Source organism: Mustela erminea, chromosome 2 (assembly GCF_009829155.1).
Source record: "Mustela erminea isolate mMusErm1 chromosome 2, mMusErm1.Pri, whole genome shotgun sequence".
Classification (NCBI taxonomy): domain Eukaryota; kingdom Metazoa; phylum Chordata; class Mammalia; order Carnivora; family Mustelidae; genus Mustela; species Mustela erminea.
Genome location: NC_045615.1, coordinates 21,435,069 through 21,459,397, shown reverse-complemented (window position 1 = coordinate 21,459,397; position 24,329 = coordinate 21,435,069). Strand labels below are relative to the sequence as shown.

Sequence of the window (24,329 nt, the reverse complement as noted above, 5' to 3'; positions counted from 1 at the left end):
TGGAGAAAAGGTTGGTAAATCTTACCAGGGGCTAAAGGCAAAGAACAATGCCCTTGGGCTACCAGGGGATAGGAGATTCTCTTTTCATCACTGTCACCAACTCCTTTGTGAAGTGATGTGGATCAAATCACTCCATCTCACTGAGTTCCAGTTTCCCTTCTTTTTCTTTCGGTAAATAAAAAGGTTAAAAGTTTCCCTAAGTGCTCTCTCAGCTCTTTGTTTTAGGAGCCAAGGCCGTACTTTTGAGTACTTCATAACTGGATCTGACAAAAATATGTCTCTCACAAAACTGTACATTCAGCTGAACTTAATTCCCACTAATGGAACCAACTCCTCTCCATAAGACAATGAAATGAGTGGGCTGGTCACATTCTGTGTCTGTTGTTGGTGCGTGTGTGAGGTTGGTGGGGGGAAGGGGAATGAGGGGGGGTCCCTGTGTCCTCTTTGCTCTTTCATGTCAGTAGTAACTGGTTTATCAGAAGAGCTGATTCCTCAGAAGCAGAGAGCAAGCCCAAGGACATAAAATATAGGAAACATAAGTTTCAATAGGGAAGTAGAAGCTGATGATGACAAGGCTTCGAAACCACAGATGACTCTGAGTCACCAAGATAGGACACCGAGTCATGAGCAAGGCCTTCCACGGAAAGGGGTCCACCAAGGAGCCCAATCCTCTTAAAATATCCTCACTCACTTTAGAATTCTGATTTGAGTTAGTTCAGACTATAACCTCTATAAGATTCTAGGTTCATCAAAATCCAACTGGCAAAAGCTATCTTCCTAGAAAACAGGTTTCACAATGACATCAGCATCTGACTGAATTATAGTGAGTTTACAAGGAGGGGGTGGGGGAGAAGGGATTTATATGAAAATAATAATAATAATAATAATGTCAAATTGTAAGGGTCAGTTCCAAGGAGTGAAATTCTTCATAAAGTTAGGTCATTAACAACTTCTCAACTAAACTCAGAAAAGTTTTCACAAATAAGTTCAAGATGGATTTTTTTCCCCATCTGAATATGCTTTCCATCAGAACTTCAGGCAAAAAAAAAAGTCACTTTAACTGTAAAAGAATTGATTAAAACAGGCTTGATGTACCACATAAAATATAACATTTTTAATCAGATGAAACTAAAGGTACAATTTTTCCAATGGCATATGATGCCTTAGGTACTTACATTACAAGAACTCATAAGTAATGCTAAACACAAATTAAGTAACACTGAAATTCCTAACAGCAGAAACCTGTTCTATGAAATTAAACTAGATATAGTTCAAAATTCTTTGGAAACAACACACGAAAGCTTAGGGGGTTTTGGGGGGTTTTTTTTTGTTTGTTTGTTTGTTTGTTTTAGAGATTTTATTTGTGTATTTGATAGAGAGAGAAGTCACAAGTAGGAAGAGAGGCAGACAGAGGGGTAGGGGGAAGCAGGCTCCCCACTGAGCAGAGAGCCCAAAGCAGGGCTCAATCCCAGGACCCTGAGACCATGACCTGAGCCAAAGGCAGAAGCTCAACCCACTTAGCAACCCAGGTGCCCCAAGCTTAGATTTTTAAAGTCTAGTTTAACCTCCTGGTAAAGAGAAAGTCATCAAAAAGCAATTTACAGCGTTTCTAACTTTCAGACTGCTCTAGCTCCAAGGTTAGGAATGCCAGAGGAGACTTCACTGGCACCCTGAGCCAGTGGTTCCAATTTAAGCACGCTTCACAATAACCTGGAGGGCTTTTTGAAACACACTCTGAGGGGCTGCACCCCAGCGTTCCGGATTCAGTAGGTCTAGGATGGGGCCCCGGAGTTGGCATGTCCAGCATGCCTTGGGAACCACTGCCCTAGAGTGTACTGATGAAAGGACAGCATGAAAATTTCTCCCAAAAAGCTCATTTTAACCAACATGTTATTTTAACAATATCGTGACACATTTCTGAAAAAAGAAAATAAAAGTTTGGAGCAAAAATCTGTATCAAAAACCCTAAAAGATACAGAAATCACTTCAGCACATCACTCTGTGAGACACTTGAAACGATGAAAGAACGATGAGAAGGGAGTGAAACAAGCAGGCAACTGCTGAGGAAACACGCCGTTGTGTCTTGCCTGGAACCACCTAAACGATTAACAAAAGCCTTCGGTGCATTTCAGCCCAGAGCCTTCTTTAAGGGGACATAATCACCCAGAAAGTGTTCCCCTACCCTACTTTTCACAAGAGTGAAATCTGTGGTGTAGAAAAACATGGGAGAGAGAAAAAAGAAAAGGAGGAAGAGGTCCCAAAAGCCTAAAGAGTACGTAAGAGAACTGTTTAAAATAGATTAGATGTACTACAAAACTAAGATAAAACTAAAGACACAATCTTCCCAATGGCATGTAATGCCTGAGATACTTATCACATTTCAAGAACTCGTAAGTAACGCTAAAGACAGATTAAGCAACACCAAAATTCCTAACGGCAACAGGGTCATCTTGCTCAAGGAGGAAAAGGGATGCAGCTGGTGCATAAGACACTGTTGGCACTTCACCCTGCTTGGCAGCCCAGCAGGCGCCCAGCCCCCTCGGGATGAGAGGCAAGTGCCTTTTGTGCACCATCTGGCAAGCTCTGCCTTCTCTCTCCAGGCATCCCCTCTTCCCTGAAGATTTCCTCAACCCCTGGGCCTTTCACAACTGTCCTGATTTTCCTCAATCCTCAGAAACATGTTTAGGAAAAGGATAGAAACAAAAAAGTTATGATCAAAGAACCCATGTAGAGAAGTAAACACAGCACGAAGGGCTTTTAGAAGAGCATCACACAGCCTGCGGCACTATTTTCAAAGTCCTTAAATTCTTGGACAGTTGCCCATCTCAGATAAGGACGCCATGTCCCGCCATGCCAGAGAGAACATCTCCAGAATTCTGGCTGTGAAACACACAGTACTTTCCTTGGAGAACACGCACAGAAGTGAGCTCAGCAATTCTGGCCACAAATAGTACCAAGCTCCCCAAGTCAGGTTACTCACTTACACAGTCAAGGCTAGGAAAATTATCAGTAAAAACTACTCACTTGAAAACACTACCCTGAAAAAGTCAATATTGGCCTTTTAAGGGGCATGACACATCCATTCACAGAAACTGGACTTACATGCAGGGGCTGGGGGGAAACACTCTGACTTCCAGACTGGCCTTCTTTCCAGTTCCCTCCCCAACAAAATTGGCTTTAATAGCCACAGAGCCAGACACTGGTGGGAAATATGCAAACATATGCCTCCCTGTTTCCCAAATTCTACTGGTTTTCCTCACAGGGAAGAAACTAGTGCTTCACTTCTATCTTTTCTTACTTGAATAACTCCAGTTTACCTGTCAACTCAAGTATGAAATGGTGTCCCCAACATGCCTTCCCCGAATTCCCCGATAACTGTTACCACATAGCATGCTTTGAGCAGCCTCTCCCAGTGGACAGCTAACCACATGAAGGTAGGAACTATGCCCTTGTCTTTAAAACACCTAGCACAGTGTTTGGTATGTAGGAAACACACGGTATTTGTTGAACTATTTATATCTAAGCCTATTGAGGGATACAGATCAGTCTCAAGTTTGGGGGGGGGGGTGCTCAAAACCAACAAAGAAGAACTTGTTTCTTATTGTTGAGCTTCTAGTCTGATGACTTTATTCCTTTTTTTTTTTTAATATTTTATTTACTTATTTGACAGAGATCACAAGTAGTCAGAGAGGCAGGCAGAGAGAGAAGAGGAAGCAGACTCCCCACAGAGCAGAGAGTCCGATGTGGGGCTTGATCCCAGGACCCTGAGATCATGACCCGAGCCGAAGGCAGAGGCTTTAACCCACTGAGCCACCCAGGTGCCCCTGATGACTTTATTCCTAAAGCCAAGCATCCTATTTTAACATTTACTTAAGAAATGGAAAGCTTTATAAAGTTTTCTGACATTGGCCTTTGCCTTCTAAAACACTAGATTTAAAATATTTTTTCACATTTCAATGACTCAGTCTTAATTATGAATATCTAATTATTATGGCACAACATCATTTAATTTATGACTTCAGAAAATACTACCTGTTTTTGTTTTAAAGTAGGCTCCATGCTCAGCATGGAACCCAAGGTGGGGCCTGAACTCACAACCCAAGACCAAGACCCGAGCTGAGGTCAAGAATCGGACACTTAGCCAAATGAACCACCCAGGTGCCCCTGATTGCTTTTAAAGATTAAGTGACCACTAAGATTTTGTTAAATCTTGGAACGAATTTTAGAATATTTCTACCTCTATTTTACAGCTGTCATTTTGCATTCCTTTTTTAATATGTGGCTCTGTACTGCTGGTGTGAAATAACTTTAACATGTGTTTAATGTAGATTTTTCATTATGTCACATAAAAGATGAAAATGAAGTACTGTAATGATAGAACTGATAACCATAGTACTCTGTATCCTTTTTTTTTAAGTAGCCACCACACCCAGCATGGAACCCAGTGTGGGGCTTGAACTCATGACCCTTAAGATCAAGAACTGAGCTGAGATCGAGGGTCAGATGCCCAACCAACTGAGCCACCCAGGCACCCCTATGTGTAGTAATTTTAAGTAAAACAATAGTTTTTTAAAAGTTCTCACAATACACTGGCTCCCATTTAACTACTTAAAGACCTTCCTCATCTCTTTGTCACAATTTGGGGAGGTATGAACTTCTTAAACCACACGAAGGCCCTCCTCTGTTGTCTCTGCTCCACAAACTCCAGCTCAAACACAAGTTCTTCTACAAAGTCCTTCCTAACAAGCACAGACTTAGCTCTTCTCCACTTCATGCAAGCCCATCTATACCTGTGTTATCACACATAGTAGAATAGAGGGGGTTTTTTTTAAGGTTTAAGAGGATAAGTAAATACATGATTTTAAAAAGATGTATTTAAGAGAGAGAGAGAGCATGGGAGTGCAGAGCCTAATGCAGGTCTCAATCTCATGACCCTGAGATCAGGATCTGAGCAGAAACCAAGAGTACATTGGATGCTTAACTAACTGAACCACCCAGGTGCCCCTTAGTGGAATAGAATTTATTTTATTTATTTATTTTTAAAGATTTTATTTATTTATTTGTCATGGAGAGAGAAGCGAGAGCAAGCACAGGCAGACAGAGTGGCAGGCAGAGGCAGAGGGAGAAGCAGGCTCCCTGCCAAGCAAGGATCCCGATATGGGACTCGATCCCAGGACGCTGGGATCATGACCTGAGCCGAAGGCAGCCGCTTAACCAACTGAGCCACCCAGGCGTCCCAAGATTTTAATTCACTTTTACCAGCTGATCTCCAAAGCCACACTGAACACTTCCTGACAGAGGTATCTTATCTTATTCAAAGTTTAAGGCTAGTGTCTAATAAACCATCAAGTTTTCTTTACTAAGTGTTCAAAGCTATTTAAAACGAAACAAAGGTAGCCATGACTCGATGCAATTTTCTTGGTTAGAAAAAGTGACACCTGATGATCAAGATTAAACAGAAACACCAAAAGAACAGCAATATGGGTTAAATATCAAACTCTTTTGCTTTTACTATTTTGTTATTAACCCATAACTTAGGAAGTAGTAATATTTTAAAGGTATTTTTAAAGTGAATTAAAAAATATCAGGAATCCTTTTCAAAGGAAAAAAGGAGAAAGAAAAACTTACAGATTAAGAGAGACTTAGAAACTTATCAATCAAGGGGCACTTGGGTGGCTCAGTCAGTTAAGCATCTGCCGTTGGCTCTGGTCATGATCTCAGAGTCCTGGGATCCAGCCAGCGTTTGGCTCCCTGCTCAGTGGGGAGCCTGCTTCTTCCTCTCCCTCTGCCAGTCCCCCCTCCCCACTCGTTCTTTTCTGTCTCTCTCTCTCAAATTAATAAACTCTTTGAAAAGTAAAGAAACTTATCAATCAAATGCAATGTGTTTGGAGGCAGATTCAAACAAACCAACTGCTAAAGGCAGATGTAAATGGGTATCAGAAAAATCTGAATACAGCCTAATTCTGTAATATTAAGAAATTAACAGCTTGTCTTTAAGTGTGTTGAGGATACGATGGAGCAAAACGAGAATTACCTTTCAGAGCTCTGTAGTAGAGTATTTATGGATGAAACGACAGGATAATGGGATTTCTGTCAAACTCACTGGGACAGGGAGTAAGACATATGGGAGAAGTAAGATTGCTTGTGTGGCAACCAACTGAAGCTGAATATTGAGCACACATAGTTTAATTATATTTTTCTCTCTACTTTTCATGCATGCTCAAAATTTTCCAAACTGAAAAGCTTAAGAAAAAAAGAAAGAAAAAGGCATTAGGTGTCTTAATTCTATGGTTGGTCATAGCTTCTCCCTCCTACCCCCACACCCCAAACTGCTTTCTGGCTTTGAAGAGTTTCGGGCTAAGCAGCAAGAGTTGCTGTTCCCCCAAATGGGTGGTAACACACTGTCCCATCCCTCCCTGAGGTTCATGACCTTGTGCAGACAACATCCTATTCCTACTTCCACCCTGTACTGGAAACCCAGCCCCACCATGCTCACCCTATCTAAGAGACCCTATCAACCCCCATCATAGGTGAAGACTAAGTCAAGATGCCAGCTATGAATAGCTCTGAGAACCATGCTTGTCTGACAGAGATCAGACAGCCTGGAACTAAGACCACGTTCATCTCAAGGAACATGAGACAAAAACAGAACATCAAGACAGGAAGTAGTCACACAGTATTTCAGTGGAGCTAAAATCCGGCACCAGTCTTCCCAGAACCCTCTTCCCTTTAATGCCAGGACGCCTCTCACAGTTCTCGGCAGTAAAGGCCTCCCCTCACCACCCCAGATAAAATAGCATCCCGCCCCACTCTCTGACTCTAACTACTAACCCTACATTATTTCATTCTGTAGGACTTACCACTGCCTGACCTATATTATATGCTTATTTATCACCTCCCCTTCCCAGGATGCAACTTCCATGAGGGACCTTGCTCATCAGTTTGCCTCTGTGTGCTCAGATTCTAAACAGTAACTGGAACACAGAAGCAGATCAAATGTGCATGTGCAGAATGCTGAGGATCTTAGAAGTACAATTAAGTATCAAGGAGGGCTGAGAGCAAAAAAGCCGATACCTATACACATAAACTAAGACCACACCCACATCCACTTTGTGTTGTAGACAGGTAATGTCACAGCACAATTTTTATTCACTATCACATTTAGACTTTCCTAAACTGCTAAAAATCAATGACTTGGGATCACACAAATAATCACTGAATAGGTCAGTTTGTGCCCAAAAAACCTAACGGGACCACAGTACCTTCACGTGCCCTCTACAATATTTACCATACATGGACATTACGTCAGGAAGTAAGGTACAGTGCAAATTGTACTAGGGCTTTTAGAGGCCATATGTCCCCATCACTTTTTTTTTTTTTAAGGTTTTATTTATTTGACAGACCGAGATTACAAGTAGGTCAAGAGGGAGGAGAAAGCAATCGCCCCGCTGAGCAGAGAGCCCGATGCCAGGCTCGATCCCAGAACCCTGGGATCATGATCTGAGCTGAAGGCAGAGGCTTTAACCCACTGAACCACCCAGGTGCCCCACCCTATCATTTTTAAATAAAAAAACCAATACTCTCCCACTTCTTCTTCCTCTCCTGCCACTCAACCAGACGGAAATCCCACCACCACCACCCCCAGCAAGATTAATTACTGTAACAACTAGGAAGCTGACCAAAATGGCGGGTGGTTCAGAGTGCCTGTCTCTACGCCTCAGCTGCCGTGTGATCTCGGGCAAGGCACGACCCTTCAGTTTCCTCAATGGCAAAACAGGGGCAATAACAGAATCTATATCACAGGGTTTACTCAAGGATTAGATGACATACTAAATTCACAGCTTAAGCCAGTACCAGTCACAGTGAAGGCTATCTTGGCTATCACAATCAGTATTATTATTACAACCACATCTGAACCTCATACACTTACACTTGAACATAATTATAGCTAGTACCCATTCTCAAGGACACAGAAAAAATAGTTGTCACTTTTTAAAGTCTAAACACCGGTGAGAATAGATAGTATATAATAATCTGGGGGCAATTCGACTATGAATCTTTATTGAATAACAGGTATTAGGAGGGATGTTTTTAAGAATGGTGAGAAAAGGGGCGCCTGGGTGGCTCAGTGGGTTAAAGCCTCTGCTTTTGGCTCAGGTCATGATCCCGGGGTCCTAGGATCAAGCCCCACATCGGGCTCTCAGCTCAGCGGGGAGCCTGCTTCCTCCTCTCTCTCTGCCTGCCTCTCTGCCTACTTGTGATCTCTGTCAAATAAATAAATAAAATCTTAAAAAAAAAAAAAAAGAATGGTGAGAAAATATGATTCAATACCCTCCAAATCCGTTGCTGAGTGTTTGTTAAATAAAATCACCCCCTCAGTGCACTCAGCATAGCATCAGGCATGTGGAGAGAGCTAGTATGATGAACTACCATGACCACAAATCTCAAGGCAAAGTGGGATTCTGAAGACTACCAGGCCCAAATTCTCCCCCATCACACAACATAAAAATCTGCAAAACTACAAGTCAGGCTCCAACATTGCTCTGCTGTCCCTCTGTCTCTACATAAGCTTTTCTGCCTTCATCTTCTGGGTACATGAATGTTCTGCCTGAGACTCAATTTCAACAAAAGGGCTCCACTGCTAACAAAAATCTAGAAAGCACTGCTATAGTCCAAACCACTATTTCATGGATAAAGAAACGGCCTTGTTCTAGAAGTCCCACAACTTGTCCAAGATCTTACTGTAGTCAGTACCACTGTGAAACTAGAAATCTAGGCTCCTGAATTGTCATCCAGGGCTCTTTCCACTATTAAGTGTTACTTCATCTGGAGATAAATGCATCAAAACTTCTACCAGAGGGACGCCTGGGTGGCTCAGTTGGTTAAACATCTGACTTCTGATTTTAGCTCAGATCACGATCTCAGGGTCCTGGGACAGAGCCCCAAACTGTCATAGTCAGGCTCCACACTCCGCAGGGAGTTCTGTTTCCCCTTCTGTTCCTCCCCATGCTCACTCTCTCAAATAAATAAATAAAATCTTAAAAAACTTCTACCAGAACCAGCTTCTAAACCCAGATTTTCCCCGCTTAAAGTTGAATTTACTAATTTATATCCCACAACTCACCATAATTTCTCTCTGCTCTTCCAGATTCTTCAAAAAATTAGAAAATTCACGTAAGGAAGCATCTACAAAAATAAAGTTATGATTATTTGGTGGCCAAAGCAAAGGAAGGCAAACCATAAACCTCACATTTACATACCTATGCAGCGTTCATCATCTGTCTCTGCATCACCAATAAACTCAAATTTAAAGTCTCTGAGTGAATGTGCAAACTTCCGCTGGGCTGCTGAAAGACCTAGAAAGAAAAAGTTTATGGTTACCTGAGCTTTAAGTCCAGATTTAGAAGAAATGTATTCCTCCTAAGATCACCAGAGCTGTAGAGCTCTCCACCCAATCTATGAGGAGGCACAACCTAACTCTTGCCAAGGGGCCCATTGCCCTCAATCTGGCACGCTCTGGGATGCTTCTGTCTTTGCTTCTAGACTCTGGCACAGAACAGGTGCTGAAGAAATGTTTACTCCCTCCCCCACCCTCTTCCTCCTCAGAGATGTGACTGCTCCACATTGTTCCCATTTCCCAAAGCTCTTTCCCTATTGCTGCGCACTCAGGTCACAACTTGCCCAATTCAGAAGTTCACACTATGATTAGGAACACACACACCTGACGGTTTCTCCCAGGGCTGTATGAGAACTGGCTGGATGCCAAGGTTTCAAATATAAAAGTATCAAAGCTCAAAGTCAGCCAGTCAGATGCCCTTAACTGACTAGCAAACTCCAGCCACAGAAACCCAGGAGGATCAAAGAGTTTTCACAGAAGACAGCAGCATGGAGGTAACTAAAGGCCAAGCTTAAATGGTAGGAAGAATTTATTCTGCAAAAGACCTGTAGGTTCTCGTTTTTTAAACTGGAGATGAATAGAAAATAGTATAAAATGACACTGCAGTTTCGTTGACCATAGCCAAGACACAGAAGCAACCTTAATGTCCATCGATAGATGAGTAGATGAAGATGTGGTTTATATATACAATGGAATGTCACTTAGCCATAAAAAGGAATGAAATCTTGCCATTTGCGACAACACAGAGGGAACTAGAGGGCATTATGTTAAGTGAAATAAGTCTGAGAAAGACATATCACACTATTTCATTTATATGTGGAATAAAAATACAAATCAAACGAAAAGCAAAACAGAAAAAGATTCAGATACAGAGAACAAACTAACAGTCACTCGAAGGGAGGGGACTGGGGAGGATGGATGAAATAGGGAAGGGAACTAAGAGGTGTCATCTTCCAATTATAAAATAAATAACACCCAGGGGTGTAAAGTATACCATAAGGAATATAGTTAATAATACTATAATAACTTTGCATGGTGACAGATGGTAACTGACTTATTGTGGCAATCACATCATAATGTATATAAATATTGAATCACTATATTGATACTAACACAACTATTCCTCAAAAAAAAAAAATTAATAGGAAGTACATACAAAGAAAAAAAAACCCTTAAAAATGGAAGACTATTTCTAAAATAGGGTAAACATTTATTTTATGGGCCATAGATCATGTTAGGTAATTTTATCTCATTCAATATTCATATACAAAATAAAGATTATCTTCATTTTACAACGGGGTGCAAAAGCTCAGAGATGTTAAATAATTTACACAAAGTTACACAGTTACTACAATAGCAAAGGCTTGATTCTATTCAGGCACTATTTGCACAAAGCCATGCCCTGCCCAGGATACAATCCTGCCACTGGTCTAAAGCACTTTCTAGGAAGCTGCTCAGTGACTCCTGAACTCCTTACACTTCCTGTCTCAATACTGTGAATATCAACAGATTGTGTTGAAGTTTCATGTCAAGAAAATTGAAAAGTTGAAAAAAATAAAATGCAATCCATAACTGCTGGTCAGAGTACTCATGCAAATAATAAATATTGACAAGAAAGGGAAGCTAAGAATGTAAAACACTGAGGACTATTTTAATGAGATAGTAGAAGCAATTTTTTTATTTTAGTCATTGACTAAACAAGAAACAAAAGCAAAAGATTCTTATTTTTACATTAGAAAATGCTATCTGATTTTTTTTTCTTTTACCAACTCTTTACATCCAATCATTAAGTACAAAGGCTCCCCCAGTGACTCCAGTGACCCCTCAGCAGTAATTGCTTTCTCTCACTTCTCCAACTTTCTAGTCATGTTCATCAGCTCTTTCAGCTACTGTCATGGCTTGGTTTTGTTTCTTAATGTTTTTCTTAAAGAACTGTATTTTTTTTAAAAGATTTTATTCATTTATTTGTCAGAGAGAGAGAGCATAGGCAGGGGGAGCAGCAGGCAAAACAGGCAGAGGGAGAAGCAAGCTCCCTGCTACACAAGAAGCCCAACGTGGGACTTGATCCCAGGACTCTAGGATCATGACCCAAGCCCAAGGCAGATGCTCAGTTGACTGAGCCACCCGAGTGTTCCAGAAGACTATATTTTTTACAACAATTTTAAATTCCTAGCAAAATTAGGCAGAAGGCACAATGACCCCCTGCCCACACACACATGCATCACCTCACCTATTATCAACACCCCCTCGCTATCATGCTTTTTGAAACTTCTTTCTCCCTCTACCTAATTCATGTTTTGCTTGTTCTGCTCAAATCCTTTCTCTCATTAAAATAGAGACTGGAAGAAATAAATGTGAAAGGCTAAATCACAACACTTTAAGAGGATCATATAGGATTATAATTTCTTACCCTTGGCATATGGGAAAAAAGCACACACCGTAAGGTAAATTGTGATGGACTACAAGCATGGAGACAATTCTCCACCCCTCCATGTAGACACTGCTCTTTCTGATGTGACTCTGCCACCCCTCCAGCAATTGGGGGAGTCTCTCTTCCCACCCCTTGAATCTAGGCTGGTCTTAATGGCCCACAGGGTGTAGTGGAAGTGACACTGTGCAAATTAAAAGCCTCCATCTCAGGAAACTTTGTACACCTCTGCTCAACTCTCTTGGAACCTTCTGCTTTCCATGTCAACATGCCCAAGCTAGCCCACTGGTTCATCAGACCTCTGGCCCAGTCCCCCACTTACTGTCCCAGTGGTCGGATGGCCAGCCCACAGAAGCAGAGCTTTCCTGCCCTCTATGCAGGAACTCATCCAGACAAGCCAAGTCCAGACTGAAATAAATAAAAGACTGCTCTTTAAGTCACTAGGTTTGGGAATGATTTGTTACAAAGCCATAGATAACATAGAAAGATTAATGGAATTTGTGTTAAGCTTTAAAAATTTTTAAGACATAAAAAGAGTGAAGATAAGCACATACTCAGGAGGCATAAATAACAGCTATAAATCAATGAGGCAGAAATTCCAATAAAAAATTGAACAAAACACTTGAATAGGCCCTTCACAAAAGGAACTGAAAGAAATCTAAATGGCCTATAACCACATGAAAAGGTGCTCAAATTCATTAGCGGCAGTAAGTAAAAATGAAAATCTCAATACCTCACTAACACTCGCCAGACTGGCAAAAATTAGTCTGGCAAGCCCAGGTGTTAGAGTAATCCTTTATGTGGGACAATAGAAATCCTTACATATTGCTGTTTTAGAGTAAAAATTGGGGGGCACCTGGGTGGCTCAGTCGTTAAGCATCTGCATCTGGCCAGGTCATGACCCCAGGGTCCTGGAATCGAGCCCCAGTCTCCCTGCTCAGCAGGAAGCCTGCTTCTCCCTCTCCCAACCTCTCTGCTTGTGTTCCTGCTCTTGCTGTCTGTCTGTCTGTCTGTCTCTCTCTCTCTTTCACATAAATAAATAAAATCTTTTTTTTTAAAAAAGAGAGAGTAAAAATTGGAATACTTACTATTTAAGTACTTTGACATTTTCTAGTAAATTTGATGATATCCTACAACCCAGAAATTATCTTTCTAAGTAATTTCCAAGATAAATTCTTAACACATGGGCACTTGCAGACATATACCAGAAAATCTGTAACAGAACAATCACAATAATAGCCAAACACTGGAAAAATCAAATACCAATCAAGCATAGAACTGAAAATTACATTACAACCATATACTATAGGGTAAAAACAACTATAAATTCACATGTCAACACAGATGACTCTCAAAACTTGGACAGAAAGAAGTCACACACAAAAAAATACACACAGTATGGCTCTTTCATATAAAGTTCAAAACAAGCTACACTGTATTTTGAATTTCATACACAGGTCACGAAATTATAGAAAAGCAAGTGAGTCATTACCTCCGAAGTCATACAGTACCTACCACTGGGGACCAAGGACAGCAAGACACACAGAAAATGACAAAGGAATTAAAGGTATTTTAGTTCATAACTGACTGGTGAGTCTGTAAATATTTGCTTTATGGTTCTTGTTTACAATGTAGATTTGTTTTGTATATCTCTGTATTTTTGCCATAATCTCATAACTAAAAATAATTTTTTTAAAGATTTTATTTATTTATTTGACACAGAGAGAGAGAGAGTGTGAGAGAGAGAGAGAGAGATCACAAGCAGGCAGAAGGAGAGAGGGAAGCAGGCTCCCCGCTGAGCAGAGAGCCAAATGTGGGGCTTGATCCCAGGACCCTGAGACCATGACCTGAGCCGAAGGCAGAGGCTTTAACCCACTGAGCCACCCAGCCGCCCCTAAAAATAAAAATTTTTAAACCATAAACCTAGCTATTTAGACCATTCCAAAGTAACTTAGTTTCTACTGTAATCCAAACAAACATCTAATTATTCTGACACCCTTAAGCTGCTCCCTCCACCTGTAACACTCCCTCCCCACCCCCACTGGGCTGCCTCCTTCATAACCCTGATGGCTCAGCCCATTCAGTCCTCCTCCCTACCATCCTTCCCCCCCAGCCCTAAATCCCTCTCTATCCTATAGCAGATTTTTCTTCATAGTACTGACTACCGGAAACTACCTTCTTTAGTCACAACTTACTCAGCGTCATCTGTTTTCCTACCCTACAGTATCCTGACAAGTCCCTGAGGCAACAACCAACAGTCTTGTGCTTCCTTATACCCCTGAAACAGGGACCGTAACAGGATTTTCCTTCTGCATTTCATGCATTTATGTCCAGATATTACTGGTGTGTGGGTTTATCATTTTGAATCACTTCATGTTTTTCCATTTTGTTAATGTATATTTACTTATAAACACATTTTATATATAATATTCATATAAGATATAAACACTAGCATAAATCATACTTTTCCCCTCTGGAGCTGTTTCCTGCAGTGTTTTATCCAAATCACCAGGTGAGGCATACTTTAAAGACCATGTTTTGGGGTACCTGGGTAGCTCAGTGGATTAAGCATCTGCCTTCATCTCAGGTCATGATCCTAGAGTCCTGCGCAGGCATCCTGCTGGGTGAGGAGTCTGCTTCTCTTTCTCCCTCTGCCTGCCACTCCCCCTGTTTGTACTCTCTCTGCCAAATAAAATCTTTAAAAAATAAAATAAAACAAAGACCATGTTTCCTATGGCCAAGGCAGGATGCTCTTTAGAAAGTTAAAACTTAAAGGCACCAGTTTTTTAGCATTTCATAGTACCTAATTTCATTTTAGTTTAAAATGTTTGCAATAGCAGATTAAATTTGGGTTCATTTGCACAGCTAATGTATTTCTTCCTATGTAAATAGCACACTTTTCTCTCTTATTAAGTCCTAAGTATTACAGTCACAGTAATAATTTATTTTAAAATAAATGGTTCTTCTTTTCTGTTGACTTCCTTCTGTTATTATTGGAGTTCATTACGCAAAATTTTTATTGTTTAAAAATTTGACCATACCAAACTCCATTCCTTTTAAGAATCACAAATTTAATCACATTTCCATCACTTTTCATTTTCTTCTCTGATGTAGTTTATAATTCCACAGCTATCTTCTGCCTCTCAAACATAACACAAAAATCATAAGACAGTTCACCATATTTAGTACAGTCCATCAAACAAGCACAAAGATGCTCTGTGCGAAGGATGATGCTTCGTCATTCCAGTATCACTGCACGTGAATCTCAACCAGTCTGTAGTGCTCACGTTACAAAAGCTGGCCACATTCCTCCACTGGGGCGAAGGTGGCGAGGGGCCGCTGGATGGGAATACCCTGACGAGTGCCTGCTCTGTGCTAACGGACTTACAGATACTACTTCACCGACTCCTTAATCAGCCAGGAGGGCAGGCGTTGGTGTCACCTTCTTTTTACAAATGGGTTAAGTTCAGAGATAGATCAGTGACTTGGTCAAGGGCACAGACCGCTTCAGACGGCTAGTAATAAGTTCTGCAGGCAAAGGATCAACTCCAGTCCCTCAAGCTTCTCCCAATGTCCTTTCCAACACATCATGCCAACTTTCAGAAGACGGAGTGTTATTCCTTTGCCCGGATCTCACCCAGTTATCAGAACGGTGCGAATAAAGATTTGTAATTAACAGGAAAATTTGCATACACAGGGCTCCATGCCCAGGTCCTCTCCAGCCAACTAATTCCGGAGCACTGAGAATGAAGTACCTTGAAGGTACAAACAAAGCACAGCAAACGTAAAGAATTCATGCGATCTGTGCTCTTTCAAATGAACCTGCCCCTTCAGAGTCCCCCAGACTAGAACTTGTACGTCTTCAATCCGCAGACAAACGGAAGAATGCACAGGCAACAGAACCCTTCCCAGGGTTAAGAGCTGTGTGGGAGATGAGGAGTTCTTTTGGAGACCTTGTGGGTTTGAGATGTAGGGCACCACGTGGACAGATGTGACCACAGTTTCAATCCAGGTTCGAACAGCCTCCAGACAGTTGCTGGCCCAAATTGCTACAGCTCACCCTTGCTGATTTTAGAAGTGAGAACATTTTCTTTTTCCCCCCAGAATATCCACCCATTAACAGTTTTCAGTGAGGACTGTGAACTCTGAGACACATACAGACAGTTAGAAGAGGTGAATGGGAAGCCTCTCTGTTCAGGTTGCTCTAGCGTTCCTACACTTTGAGGCTGCCTTCTGCACGAGGCACAACCAGGGAAATGGCAGGCCCCACTCTGGTGATAAAGCCTGCGGCTAGGGTCTCCAGCAACTGCCCATACCACCGAGCAAAGCACGAACAGGGCCACTTGAGGAGATGTGGCAGCTTCTACACTTTTGGGCTTCAGAAGAATGAAACGGCAAATAAATATATCTTTCTTACTCATTAAGTCTGAGATTCAAGACTGCACACTCCATAGTGGATGCTAAATTAGCCTTTTTTTTTCCAACGAGGCAAACTGCACCTAGATGTTCACATTCCTCTGCATGTAGAGACCTAAGTAACTGGTTATCAAATATGCAAACATTCTGCCAAGAGAAGCTCTGCCACCCTTTCTGCATATCAAAACAGGTACCAAAATTCTTCAACATTTTATTTAGACAGGAACAGGGTACAGATTCTAAGAACTTAATATCTTTCATGCCAGATTCATGCCAAGGATATAATGCCGATGTTAATCCAACTTAACTCGGCAATGAAACAAAATTCCTCTAGGCCTGTAAACTGGCTTCACATTTTCCTCCTTCTTTTCCAGATTCACACAACTGGCAGTGGCACTATATCCAAGAACAGCACGAGGGACTCTCTGTACGAGTCAAATAAGAAAGTAAATAACTCACTTTGTAGATTTTTTAAATGATGCAAACATCTCATGAGCCCAAAATGCATTACCGGGCTAGCCGAGGCCTGAAGGCCAAATCACAGGCTGTTCTAGGAGCAGGAACTGTTACAGAAAGGCATTCCTGGCTCTGACTCCAATTCCAGCCTTACTGCAGTGTGCTTAGAGTAAGATCTTCTTACTCACAGAAAAAGCAGCTTCTAAAGTCACTAGAATATTCCAGACTTGAACTGACAAATCTATGGGGTAGAAGAAAATAAGAAGAGTCCACAAAGACGCGTATGCCTTGGAGCAAGCGCATAAACCAGGAGTACAAGACCCAAGACGTGATAACAGACAACCAGATGCTGGTAGCCAAAATCATTGCAAACAACACGCAGGAAAGGGGTGGTCTGAACACTGCAGAGAATCCCATAGGCAGGTCCACACTGGGGACCACCACCCAATCTTCGCCACACTTTATTCCAAACTTCAAGTGTTCTGTACACATTCAGTAAATGTGCAGAGGCTACGCAGGCTAGGTTCTGTGTACAGAGAGAATCCCAGTCACTTCAGGCCATCAGATAAGCAGGGCACATGACCATCACCTGGCCTACCAGCCTGCAAACTGTCTTTGGCCCCAGATATAGTTGTTCAAAGAAAATCTTATTTACGGTGCGAACAGAAAAGTCAGCAGACAAGTATTCGTTTCCCACTGCTTCTATAACTAATCACCACAAACTTAATGGCTTAAAAACAACACAGATTTATTCTTATAGTCTTGGAGGTCAAAAGGCCAAAGTCAGTCTCACTGGGAGGCATTCCTCTGAGAGGCTCTACAGGAACATCCATTTCTTTCCCTTCTCCAGGTTCTAGAGGATGCCCAAACTCCTTGGTTCAGAGGCCCCGGCCCCCAGTCACATCACTCTGGCCTCCGCTTCTATCACACATCTTCCCTGACTCTTTCAAGGACTACTGTGATTACAGTGGGCCCACCATCCTCACCCAGGATAATCTCACCGCCCCAAGCCCTTTAACTTAATCTGATCTCCAAAGCTCCTTTTGCCAAGTAAAATAACATATTCACAGTTTCCAGGAAGAGAAAGGGACCTCATTCTGCCAACTAGACCTTCTAATGTCAGATACTCTCCTAACCACTTTATATTTATTGATTGCTTCAAGTACCCCAACCACTCTAAGAGACAGGTATTATTATTATGCCCACTTTACAGAGAAGAAAACTGAGTCACGCAGAGGTTAAGCAACTTGCCCAAGATTATACAACCAGTAAGTAGTAGAACCAAGAGATTATCAAACCTGCTCAGGTGGAGGTAAGATAAAGATCCCGCTCAACTGGTCCCCATCTCCCACAAAGGGGTCCCCAATGAGAACTCACCCTGCAGAAAACTCAATCTGAAAATCACTGACAGTCTCTCACCTTCAGTATACAGTTGGGAAAGGAAAGCACAACTTTGAACACCGAGTTCAGTTTCACACACCTAGTTCAAGGTCAGCACTAACTAAAATCCAAGTTTTAGTACAGAATCCTGCTTTCAGGATAACCCAGTGTTGCACCTGTTAGGAAGGAATACATGGTCCAGCAGGGGGACAGTACGCCCCAGAGAAAGGCTGCAAAGGTGGGGTACATTCACACACAGATGGGGAAGGGGACCGAGGTGACGTGCTTAAGTATGAAAAAGAATATTAAGCTGAACACCCTCCCAAGCTCCACCCTCTCTGATTATAATTCATAGAGAATAAGAACGGCTAAGGGGCCAACAAGCATTACAATCACAGAGCTGCATGCGGATATTTGCATAGCTTGACATTTCCAGGGAAATACCTAAATCTGAGCATCAAAAACCGATGGTTCCATAGATTTACTTATTTGGCCACCGCTTTCGTTACAGTTTTAATCTGAATCTCTCAAACCCTCCAGTTATTACCACTGGTCCCCCTACTCCCTGCAGTCTTCTGCTCCTCTGCCTCACATACGTCAAACATCTGCGTGGCCCCTGGAGGCACTGGGATTCCACGTCTGGGCCTAAATTAAAGAACTTTAGCAGGGAACATCATCTTAGAGACAACCTCGACTAATGATCCTATTTTACAGATGAGGAACTGATGGCACAGTGTAGAAGCAGTGTGGATAATAAAAAGAAAGGCAGAGCTGGCTTGAAATATTGGCTCTGACATATCCCAGGTGTGGCTCTGGGCAAGATGCACTGTATGTATCAGATTTCCCATCTATAAACTGAAAATACACAGAATGTCCCATCTAAGGAACATGTGACCTCTCACTTTCCCTTCGAGAGCAATATGCTTGAGCCAGAGCCTTCGCTTCCTACACTGGCAGGTTTCGTGGCACATGACCCTACCCAAACTTCTCCAGGGCTGAGTTAAGGAAGATAGACAGGTGACCTAAGAACAGTCCCTACAGGCCAGGCAGAGACACAACCACGTGGAACATGTATATACGGAACTGAAGAAATGAGGTAAAGCCCACAAAATGTAAAACAACTGGGGGGTTTACAAAGGGGTATGCAGATGGCCGTTAATCTATCCTTGCAACTCGTGTAGTAGATATTCATAAAACAAAATCATTAGCACAAAAGAATAAAATGATCACAATGTATTACAATGAGAGAAACAAGGACACCCACACATCCCTGAGTCAATGAACCATTTTGTGGTCCTTCCTCCCATCTACACTCCCTCTCTCCTATACTTCCAGGAACCCAAGCGGCCTGAATTCCAGTTTTCCCTTCTCAGCATCTCATTCCATAGAAACATTATTCTCTGCACCCACACTCTACTCATGTTGTGGATTTATCCAACTTTGTGCCAGGCAGTGTTCTAGACACAGAGGTGAGGTGAGAGTGGGTAACAGGCCAAGGCGAGACAGAGGAGTAGAAAGGGAGTCGAGAAGACAGATAATAAAAACATAAACCACAGTCTGTAGGGAGCAGGTAACTGCCACAGAGAAACCTGAAGAAAGGTAAGGGAAATGGGAATGCCTGGGGAGAGGCTGGGTAGATCTGAGTTGATGGTGTAGAAAATATGGCACCAAAGCAAAGACCTGAATCATGCAAGGAGCTAGCCACACAGATAACTGCCTTTCCAGACAGAGGGACAGTCATACACAGACCTGCCGAAGCCAAGGAGGGACAGAGAAAGCAATAGGCAAGAAGGGCAAAGATCAGGGGGGCCAGTTCAGAAAGGACTTGACTTTCTATTATGAGTAAGATGGGGAGCTCTGAACATTTAGCAGCATCACTCTGGCTGCTGTGCTGTAAACAGACTGAAGGTAGACAAGAAAGGCAGAAGGAAAACAAGTTAGGAGGTACTACCCTGATCCAGGGAGAGATGACAGTACCTCTTTAAAAAATTTCTGGAAACTGTGCCAACAACTGGTAAGACTCTGGGATCTCGACCTAGTGAGCTGAGGGATCTACGTGCAAAAACTTCCCCAAGAATAGCTATCACTTTTGAAACTTCTTGATTTCGAAGCCAAGAAAGTCTGCTTTATAAGTGCTTAAAACGAGTAAAGTATTCTTGTTGCCATGTTACGGGTTCCATTGTGCCCCCCCCCACATTCGTATATTAGAGTCCTATCCTGCAGGATCTCAGAATGTGACTTTATTTGGGGAGAGGGTCTTTATAAGTGTAATCAAGTTAAAGCTGGATCATTAGGGTAGGCTCTCATCCAGTAGAACGGGTGTCCTTCTAAAAAAGGGGAACGTTAGATGCAGACACATCGAGGGAAGACAAGGTGGAGCTGTGGAGGATGATGGCCATCAACAAGCTAAGGACAGTGTTCCAGGCCACTGTGAGGAAAGCCTCCCACAGCGCCCAGAAAGCACCAGCCTGAAGACACCTCAGTTCTGGACTTCCAGCCTTCAGGGCAAGAGACAATACATTGCATACGTAAGCCACCCAGTCTGTGGTAATTCGGTATGGCCGCCCTAGCAACCTAATTCAACAGGATTCTTCTCCCCCACACTTTTTTAGAAAAATAAGGTGACCTGGGGTTAACAGTAATACAGGCGTAAGAACACTATCAGTAAGTACTGGTCTTACAGATCAGGGATTTAAGCTCTGTAGCAAAACAATATTATTCAAACATTCTGGTCACTGACTATAGTGAGCTGCCAAACAAAGTGGTTTCCAAAATGACCAAAGAAAGGGGAGACAAAAAGAAAAACAAAACCACATAGAGGGGATAATGTCAAGACAAGCTACCGTGTTAACCACAGTACATGCTTAAAGCCCAAAGTAAACAGGTGTAGGGCGTGCGGTGTCAGGTGTTCTTGTGGTTCATGACTGCGAGCCTTCCCGCTCTCCTGCCATGGGAGCATCACCACGCCGCAGACACGAAAGAAAAACCTAGTTGCCAGCCAAAGCTAAGGGTAACTATGTAACTCTCGTTCCCCTCAAATGCTTTAATCATCTGTTTCCTTTAAAATAATCTTTTTTAAGTAAAACAGGAGTCTCTGTAAGGGGGAGCTAAAACCTCTTCTTTTGTGTCCCAAGATAAAACAGGATCACAAGAGCTAAAAGAAATGCCCCAAAAAATGACCCATGACTCATATCACTCACTTGGCACAGCCAAACATGTCATACAAACACCAGGATGTGACAGTTGCCCTGTGGAGTCTGTGACCCCCATTGGAAAGAGATCCCCATGATGTCACATACCGCATACACACTGAGGGGTCCAAATTACACAGTCCACAAGAGTTCCATGGAAGACAAATTCAAAAGAAATGTGAAAGTCATCAGGAAAGCCCAGCATGGAATGGGCAGCTTGAAGAGGGTCCAAATAAATGAGTTAAATTCATATCACTTTAAACCACAGAGGAGACATTCCAGGCAGTAGGAACAAAATTGAGGGGAATCCTCCAGATTCCCAGATGGGAATGAGAAAGACTATCTATACTGCACCCCCTGTCTAAATTAGAACCTTCTGAAGACAAGAAATAAAGACTCAAATAATGAGAATACAATAGCAAAGAACCCAGAAAAATTAAGTAAACAACATGTCCTTACAGAGAACTCGCAGCATAGCCTGCCATGGGATCTCCTCTCTGGACCGTTGCCATTAACACTACTTGGCTTCTGAGTGTTTACTTTTTTCTCTCTCTCTCTCATGTTCTCTGAAGTGGAGCTCTTACCTGCTTTTCCCTTGTTTCCCAAATTAAAATTCTCAAGAGAACAAAATGTATCCAGCTCATTTTTTTTTCCCCACAGAAGGCCATGACAGAAGTAGCTGTCTAGTGTGCTACCCCAAGCAAGTCAGCCAGCTCAGGAAGAAGAGAGGAGGGAGGTCCTGTGGGCCTCAGAGACCTTTCTCAGCTGCGCCTGTAAGCAAAGCCATTTCCCCTTATAGCTGCTGTGAAGTAGGTAGCAAATGCCAAGCGTGACAACTTGGGTACGAAGCCAAAGAGGACAAAGTACTTCCTTTAAAGGTCAAAACTACTTCTGAAGACTTTACTATGTCAACCATAAAAATTCCACAAAATGCCCCTAAAGACAGAAACCAGTCCATCTGAAAAACCTTAGTAGGCAGGGCAGAAGTATACGAGATGGACCATTTTAGCCTAAGAAATTATGTTTGACATCAGGCAGTTTTAACAATCCTAATAGACTAGAACATGGGTTCGGATCCAGTGCTTCCAAACGGTGAAAATGTGTACAACAACCATCCAACAGTTACAGAGCTCGTCCTTGACACCGCACGCCCTACACCGTGTGCTGCTGGCTACGAGGAAGATCTCTACCTGTATTAGTTCCTTTAACCCTCACTATGCCCAGTTCGGCACACTTTTTGCCACCTTATTTTAAAGACATGCACCAGAAGACACAAACGGGTCACACTGAGTTAGATGCTAGAGCAAAGATTTGCTCCAGGTTTCCACCTAAACCACAATACACTGCTGCCTCCCCACAGGTAAAACTACGCAGGCCACAGATGGGTCACAAGATTTTTGCCTTACGATGCTCTTATAAAATATATGTAAATCATCAAAATGTCTGGATTGTGTTGCAGCATTAGAGGAGAAGTCAAGAATTTTTTTTTCAAGGTTGTATGGGCATCTCCACTGTGTGGAGGACAAGTTGGTCTTTGCACCTGTGGTCACAGGCCTGGACCTCGGGAGCTCATGCGGGACCCACACTGTTCCTGGAAGGTGAATGGCTTTGGCCTCGCTGGCCTCTACAAGTCAGACTCTGACAGCATCAGACACATGAACACCAGGAGCTCTGCAACCAGTGGGGATGGGAAGGGTCCTGCAAGCAGGCCTGGAAGTGGAGTTGCTCTGACTACAGAATTTCTAGCAACACCACTGCTACAGTGGTGGGCAACCTGGGGCACAGGCAGCTGGAAAGGCTCCCACATAGAAGGCCCTCGAAGACAAGATGATACCTCTCAGCTCACTCCCTGGCCATCTACAGTGGTAGCTAAAGGCTGGCCCTGAGCCTGGTTCCAGGGGCACCCGGCAGAGCTTATCACAGGGCACAGCCGCCACCTGTGCCTGGCCCACCAAGGCCACTGCTCCCTTCATGCTGCTCCCCAGAGAGGCAGGCTTCACAGCTGGTTGGGGCCCAGGCTTGGTCTCCATACTGTGTGCAATGATTTCTGGGAAATTTTGCTATAGTGATGACACTGTTTTCAGTGTTTTCACTGTTTCACTGTTTTCCGAGAGTTCTATCTTTTATTCAGAATGAAATTAACTTTTTTTTTTTTTTTTTTTTTTTTTTTTAGTTCTGGGGAGAAAAAAAAACAAAAAACAGCTTTGTGGACAGTTCCTAGGAAAGGAAAATTAAACAAGAAGAAGGACAGGATAAGAAAGCTATGCAGAGGAACCCGCAGCCAACAGGAAGAAGGAAAGAGTAATTGGAAAAGCCACTCTTAGAAAACAAGTACCAGCCAGGCAGTTAGGTCGAGGTATGCTTCTTGGTTTCCTGCTTCCTGAAGGGCAAAGTCAACATGTACCAGGACCCCGGACGGCAGGATCCGCACAACCCAGGCCTCTTAGAGCAGACAGACACAAGTCTGGGCCTCCTGAAAACTAGTCATGTTTAAAAAGGAAAGAGGTTTGGACACCTGGGTGGCTCAGTCAGTTAAGCATCTGCCTTCACCTCAGGTCATGATCTCAGGGTCCTGGTTTGAGCCCTGCAACAGGCTCCTTGCTCAGGGGGGAGCCTGCTTCTCCCTCTGCCTACTGCTCCCCCTGCTTCTGTTCTCTCTCTGACAAATGAATTAATAAATCTTTAAAAAAATAAAAAAGAGGAAAGAGGTGTTATATAAATAAATAGGGCACAGTCAACTTGTAAATCCTGAAAGCATGAGAAAAGTACAGAAGTGCACATCTAACAGTTTAAGAGTCCTCCCGCCCCATCTTAAACAATGATTTTTTTTTAATTTTCTAATTTTCTGTATTTTCAAAATATTCCTCATCTAGCATAAACTACTTTTAGAATTGGGGGAAAAAAACAAGTTAAAGCCAAGACAAAACAGAAGAATGGATGGGCATGCCTGGGTGGCTTAGTCAATTACGTCGTCTGCCTTCAGCTCAGGCCATGATCCCAGGGTCCTGGGATCAAGTCCATTGGGCTCTCTGCTTGGCAGGGAGTCTGCTTCTCTGTCTCC

At 42.7% G+C, this 24,329-nt stretch overlaps 1 protein-coding gene across 1 annotated transcript in view; it reads right to left on the bottom strand.

Moving 5' to 3' along the window:
• The window catches only part of ARHGAP10 (Rho GTPase activating protein 10), a 319,494-nt gene that overhangs the window by 226,965 nt on the left and 68,200 nt on the right, over window positions 1-24,329 (bottom strand). The window contains exons 2-3 of the mRNA XM_032330629.1: window positions 9,261-9,356; window positions 9,125-9,186 (exon numbers count right to left, since the gene is read on the bottom strand). Of these exons, the coding sequence (XP_032186520.1) occupies window positions 9,125-9,186; window positions 9,261-9,356 (158 nt within the window). The remainder of the gene's footprint in view (window positions 1-9,124; window positions 9,187-9,260; window positions 9,357-24,329) is intronic.